Here is a 21,098-nt window from a genome sequence, read left to right as displayed (position 1 = left end):
ATTAAATAGTTCATTTTCTCCCGTGGGAAATGAACCCACACCTGTCGCATTTACCATCAACATGTACCTTATAGTTTCTAAGATATAAATTGGACTTGAAATCAATACGTCTTTACTCACACTCTGCCGAAGTAGTTGATATATCAAATTTGTTAGAACAATGAAGCTTTGACAGATTTCATCTCACAACTCGTGTGATGAGTTTTGTCAAGTCGCAGGGTACAAGTAGGTATAAACGCGACAGGTTGTGGGTTCGATTACTACTTAAAGTAAAGTAGGTAATGATGCTGCTCTGGTAGAGGAGTCCCACCACTAAACACGCAATGCCTTCAGAATTCGGCGGGAAGAACGGAACGGAACGGAACGGATTCGGGAACGGAATTGTCACAATGAAAACAGAATATCTTAACGCTAGGTTCCCTTTGCCTACCCTGCAATGTGCAGGGTGCAGCGTAAACTATTGTCAATATTCGCTCTATTACCACTATGCCATAGGGTGTAAACGAGAAATAAAAGAAACAAGAATATGGGACAAGGCGCTGATCTTGGCCTAGATATGGGAGTGCTTTTGAAGCCACGTGTACATTTTACTCACTTTTAAATCTAGCATTTCCTAATGGTTTTCGGGGAAATTTTATAGTGACAGCTTCTGATTGTAAACGTGACGGTTATGGGTTTGATTCCCGGAGAAATATTATTCTGTCAAAAGAATGAATTAGATTCATTTCTCCGCTCTGGTTGGCGACGTTGAGTTCTGCCACTTAACAAGCAATGTCTTAAAAATTGGGCATTGAATGCCGGTGTAAAACGGAGAACGAAGTGTCTTTATTCGGGTCTTCTTTGCCTACAGAGTGACTATACTACACAAACACACTGAAAAAAAATATATTCAAATTTGAACCTGTAACACCTGCTAAAGAAAAAAAACACATTAAACTTTGTTCAATTTTTTAAAGAAACAGAAACATTTAAAAAATATTTCAATGTTAAACATAAGCGAGTCAACCTAGTCTAGCATTGTTGTAACAAATGGTTTAAATAAAAGATAATAAATATAAAACAAGAGCTCGACGGCATGTGGGCCTATGGTAGATTTATGACTCCGAGAGAAAGTTCTATAAAAGCATTACGAGAACCCTGCTGCACATGTTGGCACATGAACATTTGGATGTCGATGACAATAGGCTCGCTGATTTCCGACTTCCAGGGAATTTCATATAATAACTCCATGAGAAACAAAGCATCGTGGGAAACGAGCCAAAAGGGTGGGGACACCCGAATTTGTATTAAAGCCGACCAACCTTAAGGATAAGGTGATTCCACTACCAGCACTCTTATAGTTAAGAACTAGTTTTAATAATAATTGTATTTTATTTTAATAAAATAGTTTTTAAATACAAAGTTTAAGATATTTTTACTGGCGCCCATCGGTGGGGCCTAGCTAAGTGAACAAAACGCGCAATCATAAGTAATTCCGCAAAAGTTTCGCGAAGTCTCTCAAGACTATGGCTAGGCAACGAAACCATATAAATACGTAAAAATACTGTTATCAGTGGAAGAAAATGATCAAGGAAGCTGCCGTCGTGAGCATTCTGTAAGTACCAAGTAGCATTATCTTTGTCACCATTCCTTCCCATCTGAAACTCCCAACTTTTGTATAAAATAGCTATAGGAATACTAGTAGTGTTATTCACTCTCCTTCTGATAGTGAGAGTAGTGAAAGTAGCGCGAGTTAGTCGTCCTACCATTTTAGAGTCCCGTGTTTACATTAAACAATGGATCCAAAAACCTTACTTTCGTTCGTCCCTTCGTATAACGGCGATGCATTTACTTTATATAATTATATTAATTGTGCTAAGCAATGGCTACAGATAGCGGGTGGAGATACGCCGCAAAATATTATGTTATTATTAAGTAAATTAGAATCTAAAGCTGCTATATCAATATCTATGATTGAGCATGATTTTAAATGGAATAATATAGAATTAGCATTAAAAAGAGAATGCGGAGATAATAGAGATTTAAATACGTTATTAATAGAGTTAGGAAATGTTAAGAGAAAAGGTTTATATAAAGATTTAATATTCGAATTAAAACAAAAGTTATTTTTTATTAGAAGTAAATTATTAGATAAATATAGTGAAAAACTTTTAGTAGATGAGGTGATGGAGCCGTACATAAATACCGCCCAGAATACCTTAAGAAAAAGTTTACCGTATCATGACCAAATATATGTATCTAACTGTAATTTTAATGAAACGGCAACTAGAATATTGCAATTAGAAGCAGAAGGGAGATATGACAACTTTAAACAAAATTTTTATAGTGTTTTACCGCCGCCGCGTAATGTACATCAAAATGGGTATTCGCAATATAAACCGAACTATAATTATAACCAGAGACATATTAATCCGTCTACATCGCGATCGAATAATTTTCCGATGCGACATAATTATAATAATAATTTTTATAATAATAATAATTACAACCATAATAAAAATCAATGGATTCCGAATGCAAATAATTTTTTTACTAGGCCGCAGAATAGTTATTTTAAAAGGAATCAATATCATCCTAATACAAATAGGATCCCGCAGGAAATGGGGGATGTTTCAATGCAATCAGCCCCTCCATTACGTCCTGGTCAGGTCAGTTTAGAGAAAGGTATTGTTGCTGAGGAAGTATTCCACCATGAAAATAATTTTGATAATAATAATTTAAATTTTCGCGAAGTTGCCGACCGCGACAAAAAATCACATAGTATAGAACATGTGAAAGGTAAAGAAAATCACGTTGCAGATGCATTAAATATAATTGAAATATTCCAGACAAGTTCGGATTCATTACAATCTCATTGTAGTGAGGAAATATCGTTAGACAATACACCATGTAAAACGGACTCTACTGTAAATACAGAGTCCAATTCATTGCTTTCAGACAATAAAACATTAAGTAATACAATAGATTCATGCCAAAAAGACAGTGATAATGGCATACCAATTATTCACAGTTATCCACCGAAACGTTTAAGACGTGTAGTGTTTGAAAGTGCGCCTTACGAAAACGCGAAATATGAAAAAAGTATGTGGTATTTTTATATTCCACCAAATAATGAGGAAAAAGTTATTAAAAATTTTATGTTAGAATATTTAAGTAAAGAAAAATATGCGTTTATAATTCCTAATGAAGAATTATATTTTAAAGTTTCAGAAATATATAGGAAATATTTTGATCATAGTAAGTTTAAGCCAATAAGATATACTAAGTTTTTAATAGAGATAGATAAAAAAGAGGAACAATTACATTTAATTAAAGAGTGTCATTTATTAAATAATAAACATGCAGGTTTTAAAAGTGTTTATAAGCAATTACGGAAAAAATATTATTTTGAAAATATGCGAAAGATTATTAAGAAATATATTTTAAATTGTGAATTATGTAGGAAACAAAAGATTTATAGGAATGATAGATTGAATAAACGAATTCAGCCTCCAAAAGTATTTAAAACAGATGATAAGGTTTATTTAAAAAATTCAATGATAGATAGGCACAAAACGAAATCAAGATTTCTGGGTCCATACAAAATCTTAAGTATAGAACCGCATAATAAATATAAAATAAGCAATGGAAAAATTTATCACGTAGAGGAACTAATTGTTTCAGAATCCTCTATACTTTCGGATATAAGTTCAAGTAGTTAGACCCTTCGGAAAATGTAGAAAAACCTACTCGAATATTAGAAGGAAAGTGCTATATAATAATTATATAAGTTAGAAATAAAAATTATTATACATAAATTAGAAAGATGTAAATCACAGATATCAAAGTATACATATTATTTTAGAACATATTAAAATAAAATTGTTTCAGTAAATACTAGATTGTATTGTAAATTTAATATGATTTTTTTATTGATAATTGTGTAAAGTAGTATGTAGAAAATATGAAATATTGTACCTATCCAATACAACCTTCCCTGTTCCTATCCTATAATGCGAACGGTAATTACAGCATACAATGGAAATGAAATATATGATGTCGAAGATTATACTGAACTAGAACATTAATATGCAAAGGAAATATTAAAAAAAAAAAGAATTACAGCTGATGAAGATGGAGAATAAATGAAATTCCAACATTTAACTATGAAAATCACGACATAGTATAATATGGTTGACAACTATTATAACTATTATTATATTGATATGCCTAATTTGAGCTTAAATTCTCAGATCCAGGTTTCGTTCGAAACATGTACTTCGAATTTGGAGGGGGACAGTCAACCTAGTCTAGCATTGTTGTAACAAATGGTTTAAATAAAAGATAATAAATATAAAACAAGAGCTCGACGGCATGTGGGCCTATGGTAGATTTATGACTCCGAGAGAAAGTTCTATAAAAGCATTACGAGAACCCTGCTGCACATGTTGGGGCACATGAACATTTGGATGTCGATGACAATAGGCTCGCTGATTTCCGACTTCCAGGGAATTTCATATAATAACTCCATGAGAAACAAAGCATCGTGGGAAACGAGCCAAAAGGGTGGGGACACCCGAATTTGTATTAAAGCCGACCAACCTTAAGGATAAGGTGATTCCACTACCAGCACTCTTATAGTTAAGAACTAGTTTTAATAATAATTGTATTTTATTTTAATAAAATAGTTTTTAAATACAAAGTTTAAGATATTTTTACTAGCGTTTGATAGTTATATACTCGCTTATGTGTGGAATTTATAGAGTGGTTAGATTTATTTTTTTAAGATTCACGTTTTTTTACCGCATAGCAGGAAAAACATAGACAAAATTAGAGAGAACATAGTGTGAAGATACTCCTTTCCTCACGCATCTCCTAATTTTCAAGACATCCGTGTTGAGTGGCGGAACTCAACACCGTTTTGCCTTGTTTCCAGAGCGAGGATATGAAAATAATTAATTCTTAGTGGAAATAGAGCCAACACTATCGCGTTTTATAAAAAATCTCTCGAATTTAAACATAAATAAAGAGATCGAAAAGAGAGATTGAGGCCGTTGACGTCGTCCTACTATAAATGTGACTACTGTGGATTCGATTTATTGGAGGGGATGATTATATTTAAATTATTTTTATTTCCCTGCTATGGCAGACGTTGAAAAGTGCGGCGTTAACTTCCACCAGTAAGAAAATTGGCCAATGAGTGCTGTTAAGAAAACGTTAACGCTATGTTGTTTCTACCTGGGTAGGTAGAAACAACATAGCGTTAACGTTTTAACATAGCGTTACTATATGGGGGGGGAAGTTAAAGTTAAAATTAAACGTATCAACAGCGTCATATAAATATTAATCATCCGTACAGTGTCGGTTGAGTGGATGCATCTAGTTCTGTTATTTTTTAATTATAACACGACAGAGATCTCTTGAAGTGTTAATTAAGCCACCTAACTAATTTTTAATGAAATTAATTAGCTAAGATTTCATCTCATTGTGAATGGACCAAAGAAAAGGCTTCAGAAAGCTTTTAAAGCTATGTTCTTTTGAGGATAAATTTGTTTTGGTTTTGTTGTAGCTTCACGCTGTATCCCGCAAATAGCGGGATAGGCAGAGGGAACCTAATGTAAAGACCCTTCATTTTTTACGCGTCACCTAATTTTGAGATTGCTTTGAGTGGCGGAACTTGGTGCTTTAGTTTGTACCAGCGCAGGAAATTAAACTAATTTATTTCCCCGTATGGGAATCGAACCCACAACCGTTGCTCTTATAGACAGTCTCGTATTTATACTCTCTTTTATTTCTGGTTACAGGGAAATCTTAGCAGCCACGCCGTCACTGACGACTCACTCAGTTGCCGCGACGCCTACACACAGACGAGATTTCAAACGTGATTCTGTTAAAGATGACAGGTACTTTATATAGGGTTAAATATTTCGACATATTTCGTGTTTGCATGGCGGAACTCACCGCATAGTGCCTTTTCACTAGAAAATGAAAATTAATTCACTCTGCCGAGTGGGAATCGAATCTTAAACCACGACGGCTTTAAAGTTATATAAATAAACATTCACTTCAACGTGTTTATGTGTTTATTTGCGAATACAGCTTAATTACATATAGCACTTGGACGCTGTCCAAGAACCACAGATTCAAATCTTACTACTTCCAAATTTCGTACTGAATTTCGGTATCTTTTGCTTTATCCCTGTTGGAAAGGAACAGATGGTCCATATTTAAATGAAAAATTCGAGTAAAGTAGTCAGTGAAATCGGTTTACGAACGATAATTTCAGGTGATAATGTGATAAGAAAACATTACAAAAACAAGCCTAATCGTTTATAAGGATTAACAGTCTGTCGCCTGATACAAGATTAAAAATTTAGGCATTATTCAGCACAGTCCTACCCTTAGAACTGTACATTTTACGTCTTATACCTAAATAAGAAAATAACATTACTATCGGCTTATCCAAAAAAAATACCCAAAACGAGAGTCGAACTGAATATTTTCACAGGTCATCAATAAAAAGGGACTCAAAGAGAGAAAGCGCAAAACGTATGGACCAAAGTACAACCACCAGTCCGCTGCGAGACAGTTGTAAACGAGACTCCCGTTATGTAGAACCTAGTAGACAAGTGGTAAGTCATTTATTTTCAACATACTTTTGCTTCTCTAAGTGGTGTAAGTCAACGCCGTGCTATCTTTTACCAGAACAGAGAAATAAACATTTTGAACCATACGTCAGTGGCGTAGCTAGGGGCGGGCATCAAAAGGAAAGGGGCATCAAAGTCGACGATTTTCTTTTTAAAGGTAGCCAATGTCACATATTAGTGTCTAACGCTTGATCTACGTGAGAGTAGAAGACATATTGAATCTGTTTTTTTTTAGACCATTTTAAAGGGCATCAAGTCCTAAGCCGCACCAGGCAGCAAACACCCTAGCTACGACACTGCCTCAAGTTCGAAAGTAAATATTTATATAACTGCCCACGGTAAAAGAATGAGCTGATGTCTACTCGAGAAAATGAATTATATTTATTTCCTTACTTTGCGTTGATTCGTTGAGTTCCACTTCCAGTTCCAACACTCAACTCGGAAAGTCCCGAAAATTTGCCAATGCATGGGGTATGCCAGTATCCACTGCCTACACTGCTATATGTGAACTGCTAAACTGCTTTGTGTAATATAAAGTTAAAATATCGCTTACAAACACCTGTTATAACGTCTCCCACTTTCCGGAGAGTTTTTGAGAGGAGATATCTCGGGTTTAGTGCGGAACTGAACGACGCGCTTTATCTTTATGATCGCTTTATAATTTTAATCATCAGTTTTTATTTTTTCTCTAATATGTACAGAAAAAAAGAAAATACAAATTATATCTACTAATCTTCATTCTGTTTCCAAATTTACTAGTATATAGCGTCATTCGATGAAGAAGGTGAACAGTTTAGGCGAGTTGGACCCGAAGGGCTGGTGAACCTTGAGAAGGTATACAGGACCCAAGCTGTTATGGATCACATAGCTAGCTTCCACCAGCATCGGTACAGCCTCGCGAGGACCACCTCTCCTTTGTTCGCTGATTACTTGAGGTGGTAACTGATTTGAATATATCACGTATTTTTTTATTTAGCTACATGCTGTATCCTGCATAAAGCAGGATAGGCAAAGAAAATCTTGTAATGACACTACGTTCTCAGCCCATGTTTCCCCCCCTCAGTCCCCCAATTTGGAATTCGACCCACAACCGTCGTGGTTTTAGTCAGTCACTGTGCCACCACCTCACGATGGGAAAGGTGTTATAGCAATTTAAGGCTAAATTAGCAACTTAGTATAGCTATACGCTAACAAATACATATTTATGTTTATATATACATAGTGCGATGGGTCGTAATGGGACGCCGGCGCGTCTGTTCAATTCCCACTATGTTGAATGTTTATATTTAAATTTGTTTATTTCACGCACTGGAAGACAAAGCGCAGCGTTGAGTTCCGCTACTATACTTGCAATCTTAAGAATAGGGTTAAACTAGTAGTAATAGTAGCACTTTGTTCCTTTTGCCTTCCCTGTTATGCGGAAGAAGCTTAAATCTGCTTTTTTTAAAAAAACTTATAAAGCTCCTATCGTTTCAGAACAGCCATTGCATCCTGCGAAGACCCAGTCTTTGTGCAACCAGCGCAAAAAACTTCAGGATCAGACTTTGAAAATGAAGCATTATACGAACTGGAAGGCGGTGGTTACTGCCCTGTACAGCCTTTACCTCACGATCATGGTGTAACCATGTTCCCATTAGCCCCACAAAATGGAGAACGAATGGATAGGCATGTTTTACAGGTAGTATTACTACTACTATTTAACATTTCCCTAATGAATTTTTAGAGGTTGTCGTGACCCAGCGGCACGGCTTTTGTTTTTGATTTGAGTTCGATTCCCACTTGAAGGAAAGAAATTTTTTCATTTCATCTTTCTGGTAACAAGCCAAAGCGTGGCATCGAGTACCATCACTAAATACGCAGTCTCAAAAGTAGGCTGAAAGTCGATGTTTAGTAAAACCATCAAGTTAGCGCTCTTCATTTCCCTTGGTAGCCTAGGACCTGACAATGGAACTGGAAGATGGCTGATTGAATCTTAAACTTGTTTCAGCTCTTTAAATTAATATAATTATATATTATTTACAGATAATGCATCACGGTACAGCATGTGTAGTTGGAGAAGCGGAATGGGGTGGTGCCTTTGCCCATCTCAGGCTAGAACGATCTTGTGCTCTGTTGACGTGGTGCAGGACTGCTCATCGACCACATTCACAACATGGTAAGTATAAAACAAAGTAAAACATCTCTGTTTTTATTTTGAACCAATTTAATTAAAGATTCCATCGTGGTTGTTAACACATCACCACCCATCTTATTTTTATTCCCTGCGCGAAGAAACGAAAATAAATCATTCCCTTGAGTGGCAATGGAACCTATAACCGTCGCTTTTACAGGCTTCTGCGCCACTACGGTCTCTATATTGATATTATTCTATTTTGAGCTATTAGATAAATCTACTAGATTACCTGCTTTACATTTTACAGGTGACACCCCATCAGAAAATGTACAGCAACCAGAAATAAGTTTATCATACAACCCTGAAGAAATTATACCGATGAAATATTCTGGAAATTTGGTTCACGAGAATGAGGCTGGCGTTGTTGGTGAAGAAGGGTAAGTTGATATACCTGTATAAATTTTTATTTTTCACATTTTTGAAGTGTTCTTCCACATTTAGAGAAGAAAGTATTTTTTTAGAAAATATATAAAAATTGAACGTAGAGGAATTTGAACCCGCGCTTCTTAATAACCCAAATCTTCTATATCTTTAAATGTTAGTTTAAGTCTTAGTCTTCGTTCTCCATTTTGTGGAGCAATAAAACCGGATGTCAAACTACAAAATCGAGTGTTTTATAGACATTTTTAATTATGTTCTTTACCTTCTCTTCTTCTTATTTTACTTTTCAGATTCATCGATCTCCAATGTGTGAAGGACATGCGTCTTTATGGCAAGCTATTAGAACCAAGAGATATTTCAGATTTATGCGCGTGCGCAAAACGACACGGCTTAGAAAATTGTACGCAACGCCCACTCATAATATCTCTAGTTTATGGGAAAACATTGAGTGACAATCGAACTGTACATTTTGTACTGCCACCATATTCTTTTAGGTAAGTAATTTTATTTTGTTCCTTTTTTCCCTGCTTGTGGTCAAATTTACAAAAGTTGTGACATTCTAAGTACAGGAGATAACCATGACCGGATAGAAATTGATGGTCTTAAAATTAGGTTCTATTCTGCCCATCTTGCGGGATACTTTATGCGTTTTTTTGATGAAATTTGAATTCGTAAATTCATAATACCTACAACTTTAAATATTTTACAGGGTATGGGCAGTAGGTCTACATTCTGTTATCAAAGCGCTGATAAGCCAGACTAAACTAGCGGACAGAAGTCTGGCGTGGTTGAAGAACAAATACACGGCGTTGTACTACGAGGACGGGTGCTGCTGTGAACCTCTTGTGTCTGATGCTATACGGGTCTGTATGTTGTTATTTCACTTAATTTTTTCTTCCATTCCAATACAAATAAATTATAAAGTAAAAAAAGGAAAACGTACAATGCTATAAGTGCCAAAGCTGTAAATTATATGAACTTCTGAAGAGTTTCACTATTCAGTTCCTGGCTCCATCATGACACCAGGTTGATGATACCATATTACTGTATTGTCACCTGAAAAACGTATAACTGCCAAATTTCATCATTATACAATTATTATAATTGAGTATAATATAATATAAAGTTGCATAGTTACAAGTCTAAAAGACTTTGTATAAACGGATCAAAGTAACTATGGCAAGAGTGCAAGCAATAAAATTTAAATTCACTACTATCGCATTCAATCTCTCCAAAATAATCTATCCGAATTCAATCTCTCCAAAATCATCTATCTTTCGGCCTATTTGCACATTTCTTTCATTCCAAACAAAAAATAATATAATACAAATACATTTATTATAACGTTCTCAACGTAAAAAAACTAAATTTATCGAAAAAAATATATAACACTATATTGATTTCGTAGGTCTTCGGTGGAAGGGAATCAATAAGTGGCAGTTCCTGTCATTCAACTCCCGTGAAGTATTCAGACCACTCAGACTCCATCAAAAGTTCTGCTAGCAAGTTTAAAAAGAATAAATCTACTTCAGAATTAAAAAGTTCACCAAAAAGCTACAGCTACAGTTCCCATACTTCTGGTACTAGGAGTGATGATGATGCTGTCCATGGATCACCAAGGCATAGGTGATCTTTATATATTACTTCCATATATTTTGGTGTATTTTTGTGGCAGCGAAACGTAGGGATTGCAAAAGAAGGACATGTAAAAGATGAATGCTGTGAAGATGCGATCTCTTCGTAGGACATACAGAGTCAGTTTAGTTAACTGAAACCGCAATAAAGAAATGAACACGGAACACAGAATGGCACCTGCCATTTTGTGTTCTAGTACCTACTAGTCAGGATGTCACAGTGAGTATAAAGAAGTAAGTGCTTAGGCAGTTTGGGCATGTTGAGAGAATAAATTACGAAAGAATAGTAAAAAAGATTAATAATACAAAGTTGGGTGGTAATAACGCATGAAGAGATCTCGGTTGATCTTTATGACAAGAATATCGTTGATCCTAGAAAGGTTAAAAGTGTGATGATCCCCCGGAGAGCATGTATGAAAGGGATGAAAAAAACTATAGTGGATTTTTTTAAGTAAATATAAAGTTATTTTCAGTTCCTATTCAGCGGCGTCCAGTCAGTGCTCACATACACACAGTACTCACAGGCACAGTAGTCTCACAGCTACCACCAGTGTGCTTAGTGCCTCACCTAATCGTAGTAGGTAAGATATTTGTATGGTCATATAATAAAAATATACAGAGTTCCGCCTCTTCCGTCTTCGGAGTACGTTTTAGCACTGGATTTCCTCTGCCTACCCTGATATTTCGGGAAACACCCTGAAGCTGTGAAAATAAACAATACTTTAACGCCCTTAAGTTTCAATAAACAAAAATGCTTCATTCTTCCGAATGGAATTTGAACCCCACAGTCTTCGTCGTCTTCACTGTGAAGAATTGTCATTTATATTTTTAAATAAATGTTACATTCAAACGAACATATCTTCATATCATAATAAACATCATATTTTTTATTACAGTTTAAGAAGATTGGAGACAAGTGAGAGATTTTGGGAGAACCTCAAACATTTGAGGACGGGCTCAGTGGGCTATGATACACAATTAGACTTTATGGATTTCGTTGCATTATTTCGGAGTTTTAGGTAAATAATATTAATTATTAACACTAATTTATTAGGTCGACTTAAAACTATGTTATGTAACTAGGAATCTCTAATTACTTAAATCCAAGAAAATATATTTTACCCACTTGGAATAATCGTATCATCATGAAACTTGGCAGTTGTCTAACTTACGTGACAATATAATGATATGGTACAATGGAGCCAGGGAGACACCTAATTTTGGTTGGTTGGTGGACACCTAATTGGAGCCAGTAGTTCAACTTTATAATGAATTTTTATTTTTTGTGTTGGATATTCTCTTTCGAGGAAGAATATAGGCTATATCACATGACGTTAACCATTTTGATGAGACCCACTGTACCTGTGGTCAGAGTTCCATTTTACAACGAGAGCGAAGCCACAGGTGATAGCTAGTAAAATATATTTTAGGTTACCTTTTTTGTTGCAGTTTAGTAATGCGTTCTGAATTACGAGACGTTTTTGAACAATTAGCAGTGCCAAGAATGCGGAACCCTTTGTTAGGAGCTGAAAAAAGTAGAAGCTCGCCCGAATTATTTAGAAGTAAAACTATATTTCGGACAGGTAATTGCAATTTATTTGTTTGGCATTTATAAATAAACTTCAAAGTCAAAGTCAAAGTCAAAGTCAAAATATCTTTATTCCATAAAAATGCTTAACATTCACTTGGACATGTCATAAAAGATAAAAAAAAAATGCAAAACAAAATAACCAAAAAAAAATGTGCAATTTTGACTTGAAAAAAGCCCGTTCAAATGGTTGAGCTCATGAGAAGATACAGGCAAAGAAACTCATGGCCACTCTTTTTAAATGCCAACATTTGTTATAAATCACAATTAACAATTTTAACTTAGAAATAGAGCAACTCATTTCCAAACATCTTTATCGCGAACATAATCTTTAACAGAGTAATAAGCTTTTTGGCAGAGCCTGTGCTTTACCACTTTTTTAAATTTGTTCAGTGATAAATTAACCACGTCGTTTGGAAGTTTGTTATAAAAGTGTATACTTTGACCTACGAATGAGTGAGACACTTTATGGAGCCTAGAGAAGGGCACAGCAAGCTTATTTTTATTTCTTAAATTATATTGATGGAGGTCACTGTTTTTATTAAATTTATTAATATTTTTATGCACACTGTATCCCACACACAGCAGGGTAGGCAGAGGAAACCTAGTGCTAACACACTCCGTTCTCCACTTTTCGCCGAATTTTGGAGGCATTGCATGAGTGGCGGCACTCAATCCCGCACTTTGATTCGTTATCAGAGCGAGGAAATAAAAATATATATTTTAAAAATATATTTTAAATGATGTATAAACCATTATCAATATTTGATAACGATTAATGATTTTTAAAAGGTCTCCTAACAAGAAATGGCTCTCTGGACTTAGAACCACCGAGCGATAAAGCTGGTAGAAAAAAGGCATTCGACATTCTTGCAGCTGCTGCTTTACCGGGTAAGAAATTATTTTTATTAGATCCTAAATTCAAATTCAAAATATTCTTTATTCAAATAGACTATTATTATAAGCAATTTTGAATCGTTGAATGAACATATGAACAAAAAGCTACCACCGGTTCGGAAGGCAGTTCTGCTGAGAAGAGCCGACAAGAAACTCAACAGTTGCTCTTTTCAAAGTCAATGGCACAATTTATTACATTAACGGGCAGCTATCCTGCATTACATTCAATAGACATTAATTCCATACATGTTTATCCTCTCTAAATATTCTTGAACAGTATACCTAATAAGCTTTACTTGTTAGAATTTATTTTACAGATAAGTATTTTAAATTTTGGAAGTGGCAAATTAAGAATACACCGCGGAATTTTATTATATACACGTATACTCAGACCCATAAAAGATGTAAAGAAAGTAAATGTATATGTTTCATAGTTTTAAAAGAGATGAGAAATTGATGAGAGCGTAATTCTTGTCAAGCTGCTATTTGATCTTTTTGAAAAATTACAGGAGACGCAAGTAAATTTGCAAATAGTTTTATTGCATATACATTGACATATTTAACTTGTGTTTTTTTTAAAGATACAATTACGTCATTTTTACACTAAATGAGAAATAATCGAAAAGTTTGGAGTGTCTTAACACTAGGTTCCCAATTTCCCTCTGCCTGCAAAAGCGGGTGCGCTAAAAAATATTAAATTAATCACAACTATTAGATCTTTACTAGTTTGTTATTTGTAAAGATCTAATAGTTGTGATTAATTTAATATTTTTTACTAATAAATTTAAATTTGGATAAATAACTATTAAAAAATATTTTTTATATGAGTATTACGAAATCCTGATCCATTGTAGCCCAGAGTAGGGCATTATGGGGAACCCCTTAGAGCACTTGGGCGAATCCGCGCTTACAAGCTAGTATATTATAATCAGTACATTTTTCAGGCGCAAGTCCAGACGTCAGTGGCAGGGTGCTGTCTCTGCCTACACTTGGAAAATTTTGCGAAACAAGACAAAATGAACCGAAGACTGAGCAACAATTAAAAGATATTATACAGGTATGTTATGTACAAGCGACCGACTTCCACCTCAAGCAGCCTCGGCCGTTTAACTACATTTTTTTTATTATTATTAATCATAACTCCTTTTGTGTTATAATATCAAGACAATATCCATACATTGATAACTATAATTTCAACAAATTCAAACAATTCCCCAATCTGGTGGACAGAGGGCGGCGTTAAGTTCCGATATAACAAACCATTGTCCGAGAATGCGACAGAAAGTGAGAACCGGAGTGTCTATTATATAACAATATCTATTTAGGTACCATCAATTTCCTTTCAGAGGCATGAACCAGATCCAGCACTGAGAGCTGAAAATTGCTTATCATTCGAAGGTTTTGTCAGATTTCTCACAGACAAAGACAATTACGCGTTTGTTCCAGAACAACGAAGAGCTACCAATTTTTTGGGGTAAATTTTATATATATTTTTAACATGCTTTTACGTCGACCTTGAAACTGTATTTGACTGACTTGTAATAATTGTACCATCAAACCTAGCTGTAATACAAAACTTAGGTGACCATACAGTAATATTGTTTCATCGAGCTGGTGTGATGATGGAGCCAGGGCCAAACCATCCGAGTTCAGACTCATCATTTATGGTTTCGAGCAAACTTTATAGCACTTGCGAGTAGAAAACCGGGTATTTTTTATCGTCATATGGTAAAAATGGTCTAATGGACAAACAGACAGGCAGAAAACAAAATTACCCTTTACGGGTTTAAAATTATTTTTTTACGGTACCTTAAAAATTTTAATATCGATTGCCTATCAAGATTTCAGTAATAATTTAAAGCGTTTGGACAAATGAAAGGTCTAAGTTCATTTAAATTATTAGAAAGCCTACCCGTCCTGACGAGGAGGATCTCCCTAAGGAGCTCTCCCGAGAAATGACTGGACCACTCGGCCAGTACTACATCGCCAGCAGCCACAACACCTATCTGACAGGCCATCAGTTGAAGGGAGAGTCCTCAGTGGAATTGTATAGCCAGGTAAGTGTAGGTTTAATTAGTACATAGAGTCAAGTCGTGGCACAAAGGCACAAGCATGGGAATGTAAACGTGACAGGTTGTGGGTTCAGTTCCCACTCGAGGAAATTAAAAACGCGGCGTTGAGTTTTGCCACTCAACACGCAATGCCTCCAGAATTTAGAGGAAAGTGGGGAGCAGAGTGTCTTAACTTAAAATGCTAATTTTAAAATGGCTTTTGAGAATAAAATGTAGCTTACTTACGTAGAAGAACGGACTTTTTGTCATAAGAAAAATGATACAACAATAATAAATGTAGAAGTCATATTTTAATCTTAATATCAATACAATAAAAAAATATCAATGTGTGTTCCGTCTGTACCAGAACCTAGCTCTATAATCGTCACTGCATGTTAGGAACGCTGGTGCTGTGCCAGAGTGGACTATGTACCTGTAAAATTATAATAATAAAATTAATTTAAAAACTTAAAATATTTATGTGTTTATGGGTATTTTGAGTCATTTACAAACTTGTAAATATAGGTTTGGTGGTTGGTGCGGTGATTAGTAAAAATAAATAGTCTTTTACTACACAAAATATTTATTGCACATACAATAATAGTCCACACATATAAAGAATAGAGAAGGAGTAAGAGTTAATAGCTAAAATACGAGAACGTTGAAAATAGTGACGTAATTAATTAAATGGCCGATAAAATAGCGAGCGACAAGGGATCCGCGTTAGTTGGACGTTTGCGACTCACTGGCTGGTGATTTGCGTCTAGCGACGATCTAACGCTAACGATCACCTGTTGACTAAATGACGCCGCTCGCCTAATGTAGCAATTACATTATAGTAAATTAAGTTTTTAAATAATATGAGAGTTGTGTGTTTTGTATAGGAAATAAATAAATAATTTTGTTTTAGAAATAATTAATATTAATATTATAAAGTGATTTTAAATTAATAAATAAATATGGGACATGTAAATATATAATTAAATATTAAATAAATAAATTAGAATTAGTGGGAGTAGCCCACATAGGTAAAGAAACCTTTAATTAGTGTTTCAAATATTCATAATTTTCATAACTGATTTTACTTTACTTGGTTTCTACTGCAAATGCAAAACATGACTTAAAATAGTTTGTAAATGACATAAGCATTTTTATACATTATGCCCCAAAGACATCGGCTGAGTCTTTCGTATGAAATAATACAACTAAAACGTAACTTTATTTAAATATATATTTTTAACTAGCTATCATCTTTTCCTTAGTATGTACATACTTTCATGACGATTTTTATATGTGCTTTTCATTCATATAGTTATATTTTTACACAAAATCCCACTTTGAATTAGAACTCCCGTTATGCCCCAACCGACAAACTCAAATATATCTATCTCTATCAGTGCTAACGCTTTTTTGTGACATTTTTTGTGGCATTTAAAATCTAATGTCTCACCTAACTGCCCCATTGTGCCCCAAAGACATCAACTGACATCTGCTTGCGCTGCGTGAATGCCACGTACAGAGTGAAGTAGTGGCCTCGTCCGGGAAAATTACGTAGTCCTCGGTGTGATTGAACACGGCTTGAGCGTGGTGGTCTTGTTTACCTGAAGTTTTTTTTTTTAAAACTAAGGTTTTTTTTATATAAATGATACAGACTTCCGTAGTTAAAAATAAAAATTCTTTTACGGAAATTTTTCGAAATGAAAAGTTTCAAATGATTTTGAAAAAAATAAAAAACCATATGTATAATCCTCATATGTACGTGTGACAGATGATAAAATATACCAATTTTATGTCCTATGTCATTCTGTATTTAATTTAAAGTAAATTATTATTCATAGAAAAAAAAATTAATATAATATACCTTATTATTAAAAGAAAATAATTAAAAAAAATTGTTCTTTACCTGTAGTACCAGCCCCAGTGTATTGTATGAGACATCGACTACTCGCCAGTTCCCATAGTTTGATAGAAGAGTCCAAACCGGATGTTAATAAATACTAAAGAAAACAGAAAAAAAATCACTAATACTTCACGACTAACTTTAAACTTTATATATGGCAGCATTCATATTTCCTTTGCTGTGTCACGATATACCAAACAAAGGTGATGATCAAAAAATATAAATGCATAATTATGTATTCAAACCTTAAGACGCAATACGCAAATACGACTATAATTTAAAAAAAAACTATGACAAATAATTAATTACTGACTTTAAAAAAGAAACAAAACTAAAACTAAAAAAATGCGCCATGTATACTAAATTTACCTTACTGTTTCTGGTAAAAGCTACAGAACACACTTCGGCACCCTCGTGAGCGTTGAACGTGTTGAAACATCTATTAGAGACAGTGTCCCAAAGTTTCACTGTACCATCGGCGCTTCCACTCGCGAAATACTTACCGTTTGGAGAAAATCTAGTAAAAATAAAACGGTACAAGTTTATATTGAGAAATTTACCATTTGGTAAAAATAAATTCATTCATATGAAAAAATTATATCACTCACTTGATACTATTAACCTGTTTCTTGTGATGGTGTGACGGTATGGGGCACACGAAACACTGGCTTGTTGTCACGTCGTACAGTCTTATAACTGGGTGGGTGGTCGACGCTATGATATGATCACCCAAGGGATGGAATGCTACACAGAGTACTGGCTCGGCATCCTGTTGATACAGAATGTAGTAAAAATGTAGAATTTATGTTGATGGAGATATAAATAAGTAATAGAAAAAAATAAAAATAATTAATTGTAAAAAAATATAATAACATTTTTTGTAGGAAATCTTTAAATTTTCATGTAAAACGTTATATTTTTTCTTTGTTGGTATATTTATAGACTAAAAGTCTAAAAATTGTTTAGTTCTTATTTTTGGAGAATTAAACAACAGATGAATTTGTTTTGTTCTTTAAGTTTCTAAGTATAATGAGAAAAATAAATTTCAAAAAAACTACTACTAATTTAAAATATACTTACAGTTATAGACTTGTATGCTTTTTTAGCAGATGCCTTTGTTATATCGAATAACTTTATACAGCAATCTCGAGAGGCCGATACTAAAATTTGTTCGCGAGGATGAAAATCAAGCGCTGTTATTTCATCTGTATGATCATATCTTAAAAAAAAATGAACAACATTATTTTCTTATATAGCAAGATAGGAAGGCAGTTGACTATCAAATTATTTAAAAACACAATTTTGCTAAATGAACTTACAAAGTCCTAATAACAGGGTGTCCTTGCTGTTCCCTCCCAGGATCAACTTCTTCTGGAGCAGACTTAGCCAACATACGTTCAACATCTAAAATCTGTTGATGTAATAAACAACAGAGTAAGACATTTAAAAAAATAAAATACCAATAAATACATTAAAATAAACCTACCTTAATACTAGCATCAACACTGCCAGTAGCAACCAGCTGTCCACAAGCACTAAACGCACCAGCGCGACATGCCATCTTGTGTGACGTAACATATGCAGTCTCATAGGTAGCAGGTTCGGGGGCCAGCGAGGACGCGTCCATTTCAAATTCCAAGTCTTTTTGAAAGAATGGTATAAAATAATGACATTAAACTGATATCATTTTTTTTCCTTTTATTGTTACTTTATAGTATGTGTACATATTAAACTCCATGTGGTTTTGAAATACTGGCACAAAAAAATGGTTGTGATTTTCTTTTTCAATTTTCTATTGTTAAATTCTGTCAATAAATATGCAATGCAATCTTTTTATATTAAAAGAAATAACTGTTCATTAGACCATTTATGAAATATTATAGTAAAAGCAGGTTAGTAATTTAAAAAGTAAAATGTTTCATACCAAATCCTGTAGTTCCAAGTAAATGTTCAGCCCCACTTGAAGCAGCAAGCCTATCCTTTCTATCTGGCTCATGTTGAAGACCCACCATCATGAGATTGAGTAATCTAAAAACTAGTTCTTATTAAATATATGTTTAAAGGTTCAATCCTCATTCAAAGAGTTTCATTCCTTGTTAAGCCAAAGTTCCTTAAATTTGATAGATAGTTGAGAATTGAGTGTACTAGGTCCTCTTTATCTTTTCTTTTCTACTTTACTAATAATATTTTATCTATAAAATGTAATATATTACTAGTATAGTAGTTTCAAATCTCAGTTAGGATGTCTCAGTCAGTTAGTGGTTTTGCTACCCACAATAAATTGCCATCTGTCACTAGCTACTTAAATTTAGAAACTAGCAACTAAGTCTATAGTATACTTGTGAATTATATAAATGATTTGTTTATCGTACCGGTCACTAGGTGGACATGGTGGATCAGCATGAACAGTAGCAGATAATGTAGCTGCTATAGGTTGAAATCCATCATAGTGGAGTTGACTAAAAAAAATAACAAAATTAAATTTAAGGGTAACAATAACAAAAAATCTCACAAACATAACCTTAGTTTATTTAATTTACCTGGCGAAACTAAAACCTAAAGACCAAATGTTATAAAAACAATAGTTTAAGTAAATATAATATTAAGATACAATACAAAATAAAATATATATCCGAAAAACAAGTACTTTAGTAAAAAGCGTACCTGATTATCATACGATATAGTAGTTCTCGGTTTTTCACAACATTTCTAGTATCTATATCGCCGGTGGCAGTAGTAGCGGCAGCTGGAGTGATGTCTTTCATAATATCTTCCTTTTCGGACGTAATTTTGACTGTGTATAAGAAAACCGGTGGAAAAATAAACTGTGTTCTATTATTTGATTATGGCCTTCAGAAAGTGCCGGTTGAGCACAAATCACTTTGCAAATATCGAGTTGTATGAAGAAGACACGAAGGAGGTTGTAGGTTAAAAAAGAGATGTTATACAATAGGAATATGCAAGTTAAAAAGAAATCTAGTTAAAATAAACTTTGCCATGCAAAATGCTAAACACAATTGTCAATGTCAAATTAGAAACAGCCAAACGTTAAAATGACGTTTATTACTTTATGATCTGTGACTGAAGATTATATATAGTTGCGTTTTAAAGTTTTAATATTTGTAGAAATTGGCAAATATTTATTGGTAAGCGAAAATTACGTTATGTTCGCGCTAAGTGCGGTGGTTTTATGATTTTTTCCTAAGCTTAGATAAAATCAATAATTTCGCACATGCGCCCAACGACACCGTTCCTTTGCTAGTGTCATAAGATACAAAAACACAAAACTAGTAAAATTACTCTTAAATTAAAATATTTATTTTCTACTAATTTATTTTATTTCTATGTATATGTAACGTTAAGAAATATATTGAAATAGTATTTAAAATCACTGCGTTGGGTATTTGGATGTAGGTCTTCAACTATCATTTTATTTTTTTTGTTATCTCAGTTTAGTTTTGCATAGCGTAGAGTTGCTCGATTTATTAAATTCATTCAAAAATACATTGTAAAATAATATTTTTGGAATAATAAGCTAAAGCAAAATTACAATTTCACTCTATAAACATTTTCTTTAGTTATGTCACGTTCATACTAAGCTGTAAGCATGAGTTCAAAGTTATTCATTCAGAAACATTTAATGAAACGGAACCAAACGGTTCACTGAACTGGCACAACTACTTATCTACAATAAATGCTCATATGTTATACAGCGTGTAATCCCTTTTGAGTTTATATGCTGCATTAACTACATAATGCCTGCAAATTTATATGCTTTTCATTTTTTTTATCTTTTATTTTTGCTTTACGCCGTTTCCCGCATATAACAAGATAGGCGACGAAGATAT

General features: G+C 34.0%; 2 protein-coding genes across 3 annotated transcripts in view; one reads left to right on the top strand and one right to left on the bottom strand.

The window, feature by feature from the left end:
- Positions 1-21,098, top strand: part of LOC146530479 (1-phosphatidylinositol 4,5-bisphosphate phosphodiesterase epsilon-1-like) — a 105,769-nt gene that overhangs the window by 67,255 nt on the left and 17,416 nt on the right. For both annotated transcript variants that reach the window (XM_085200333.1, XM_085200331.1), the window contains exons 7-22: positions 5,784-5,882; positions 6,488-6,611; positions 7,386-7,561; positions 8,103-8,304; positions 8,649-8,781; positions 9,047-9,176; positions 9,471-9,674; positions 9,890-10,043; positions 10,589-10,806; positions 11,288-11,395; positions 11,711-11,833; positions 12,264-12,397; positions 13,195-13,293; positions 14,244-14,356; positions 14,646-14,773; positions 15,203-15,356. In XM_085200333.1, the coding sequence (XP_085056459.1) occupies positions 5,784-5,882; positions 6,488-6,611; positions 7,386-7,561; positions 8,103-8,304; positions 8,649-8,781; positions 9,047-9,176; positions 9,471-9,674; positions 9,890-10,043; positions 10,589-10,806; positions 11,288-11,395; positions 11,711-11,833; positions 12,264-12,397; positions 13,195-13,293; positions 14,244-14,356; positions 14,646-14,773; positions 15,203-15,356 (2,299 nt within the window). The remainder of the gene's footprint in view (positions 1-5,783; positions 5,883-6,487; positions 6,612-7,385; positions 7,562-8,102; positions 8,305-8,648; positions 8,782-9,046; positions 9,177-9,470; positions 9,675-9,889; positions 10,044-10,588; positions 10,807-11,287; positions 11,396-11,710; positions 11,834-12,263; positions 12,398-13,194; positions 13,294-14,243; positions 14,357-14,645; positions 14,774-15,202; positions 15,357-21,098) is intronic.
- On the bottom strand, positions 15,643-20,392 carry CstF50 (cleavage stimulation factor subunit 1 Cst50). The gene is made up of 11 exons (XM_085200343.1): positions 19,915-20,392; positions 19,623-19,709; positions 19,175-19,278; positions 18,737-18,891; positions 18,570-18,661; positions 18,331-18,469; positions 17,859-18,019; positions 17,620-17,767; positions 17,254-17,347; positions 16,801-16,951; positions 15,643-15,783 (listed from the first exon to the last, which is right to left on the bottom strand). Exons 1-11 carry the CDS (start codon positions 20,013-20,015, stop codon positions 15,693-15,695), a joined length of 1,323 nt encoding a protein of 440 aa, XP_085056469.1. The 5' UTR covers positions 20,016-20,392; the 3' UTR covers positions 15,643-15,692.

This window comes from Heliconius melpomene, chromosome 17, assembly GCF_056956725.1.
Source record: "Heliconius melpomene rosina isolate 202511_hmr_F chromosome 17, ASM5695672v1, whole genome shotgun sequence".
NCBI lineage: Eukaryota > Metazoa > Arthropoda > Insecta > Lepidoptera > Nymphalidae > Heliconius > Heliconius melpomene.
Note: the sequence above shows the minus strand (reverse complement) of the source record. Positions and strands in the feature narration are given on the sequence as shown.

Coding starts and splice junctions, on each gene's coding strand:
- CstF50 (XM_085200343.1), bottom strand. CDS start 20,015: ATGAAAGACATCACTCCAGCTGCCGCTACTACTGCCACCGGCGATATA. Junction 19,710..19,914: donor CTATATCGTATGATAATCAG/GTACGCTTTTTA, acceptor TATTTTTTTTAG/TCAACTCCACTATGATGGAT. Junction 18,470..18,569: donor CACCCTGTTATTAGGACTTT/GTAAGTTCATTT, acceptor TTTTTTTTTAAG/ATATGATCATACAGATGAAA.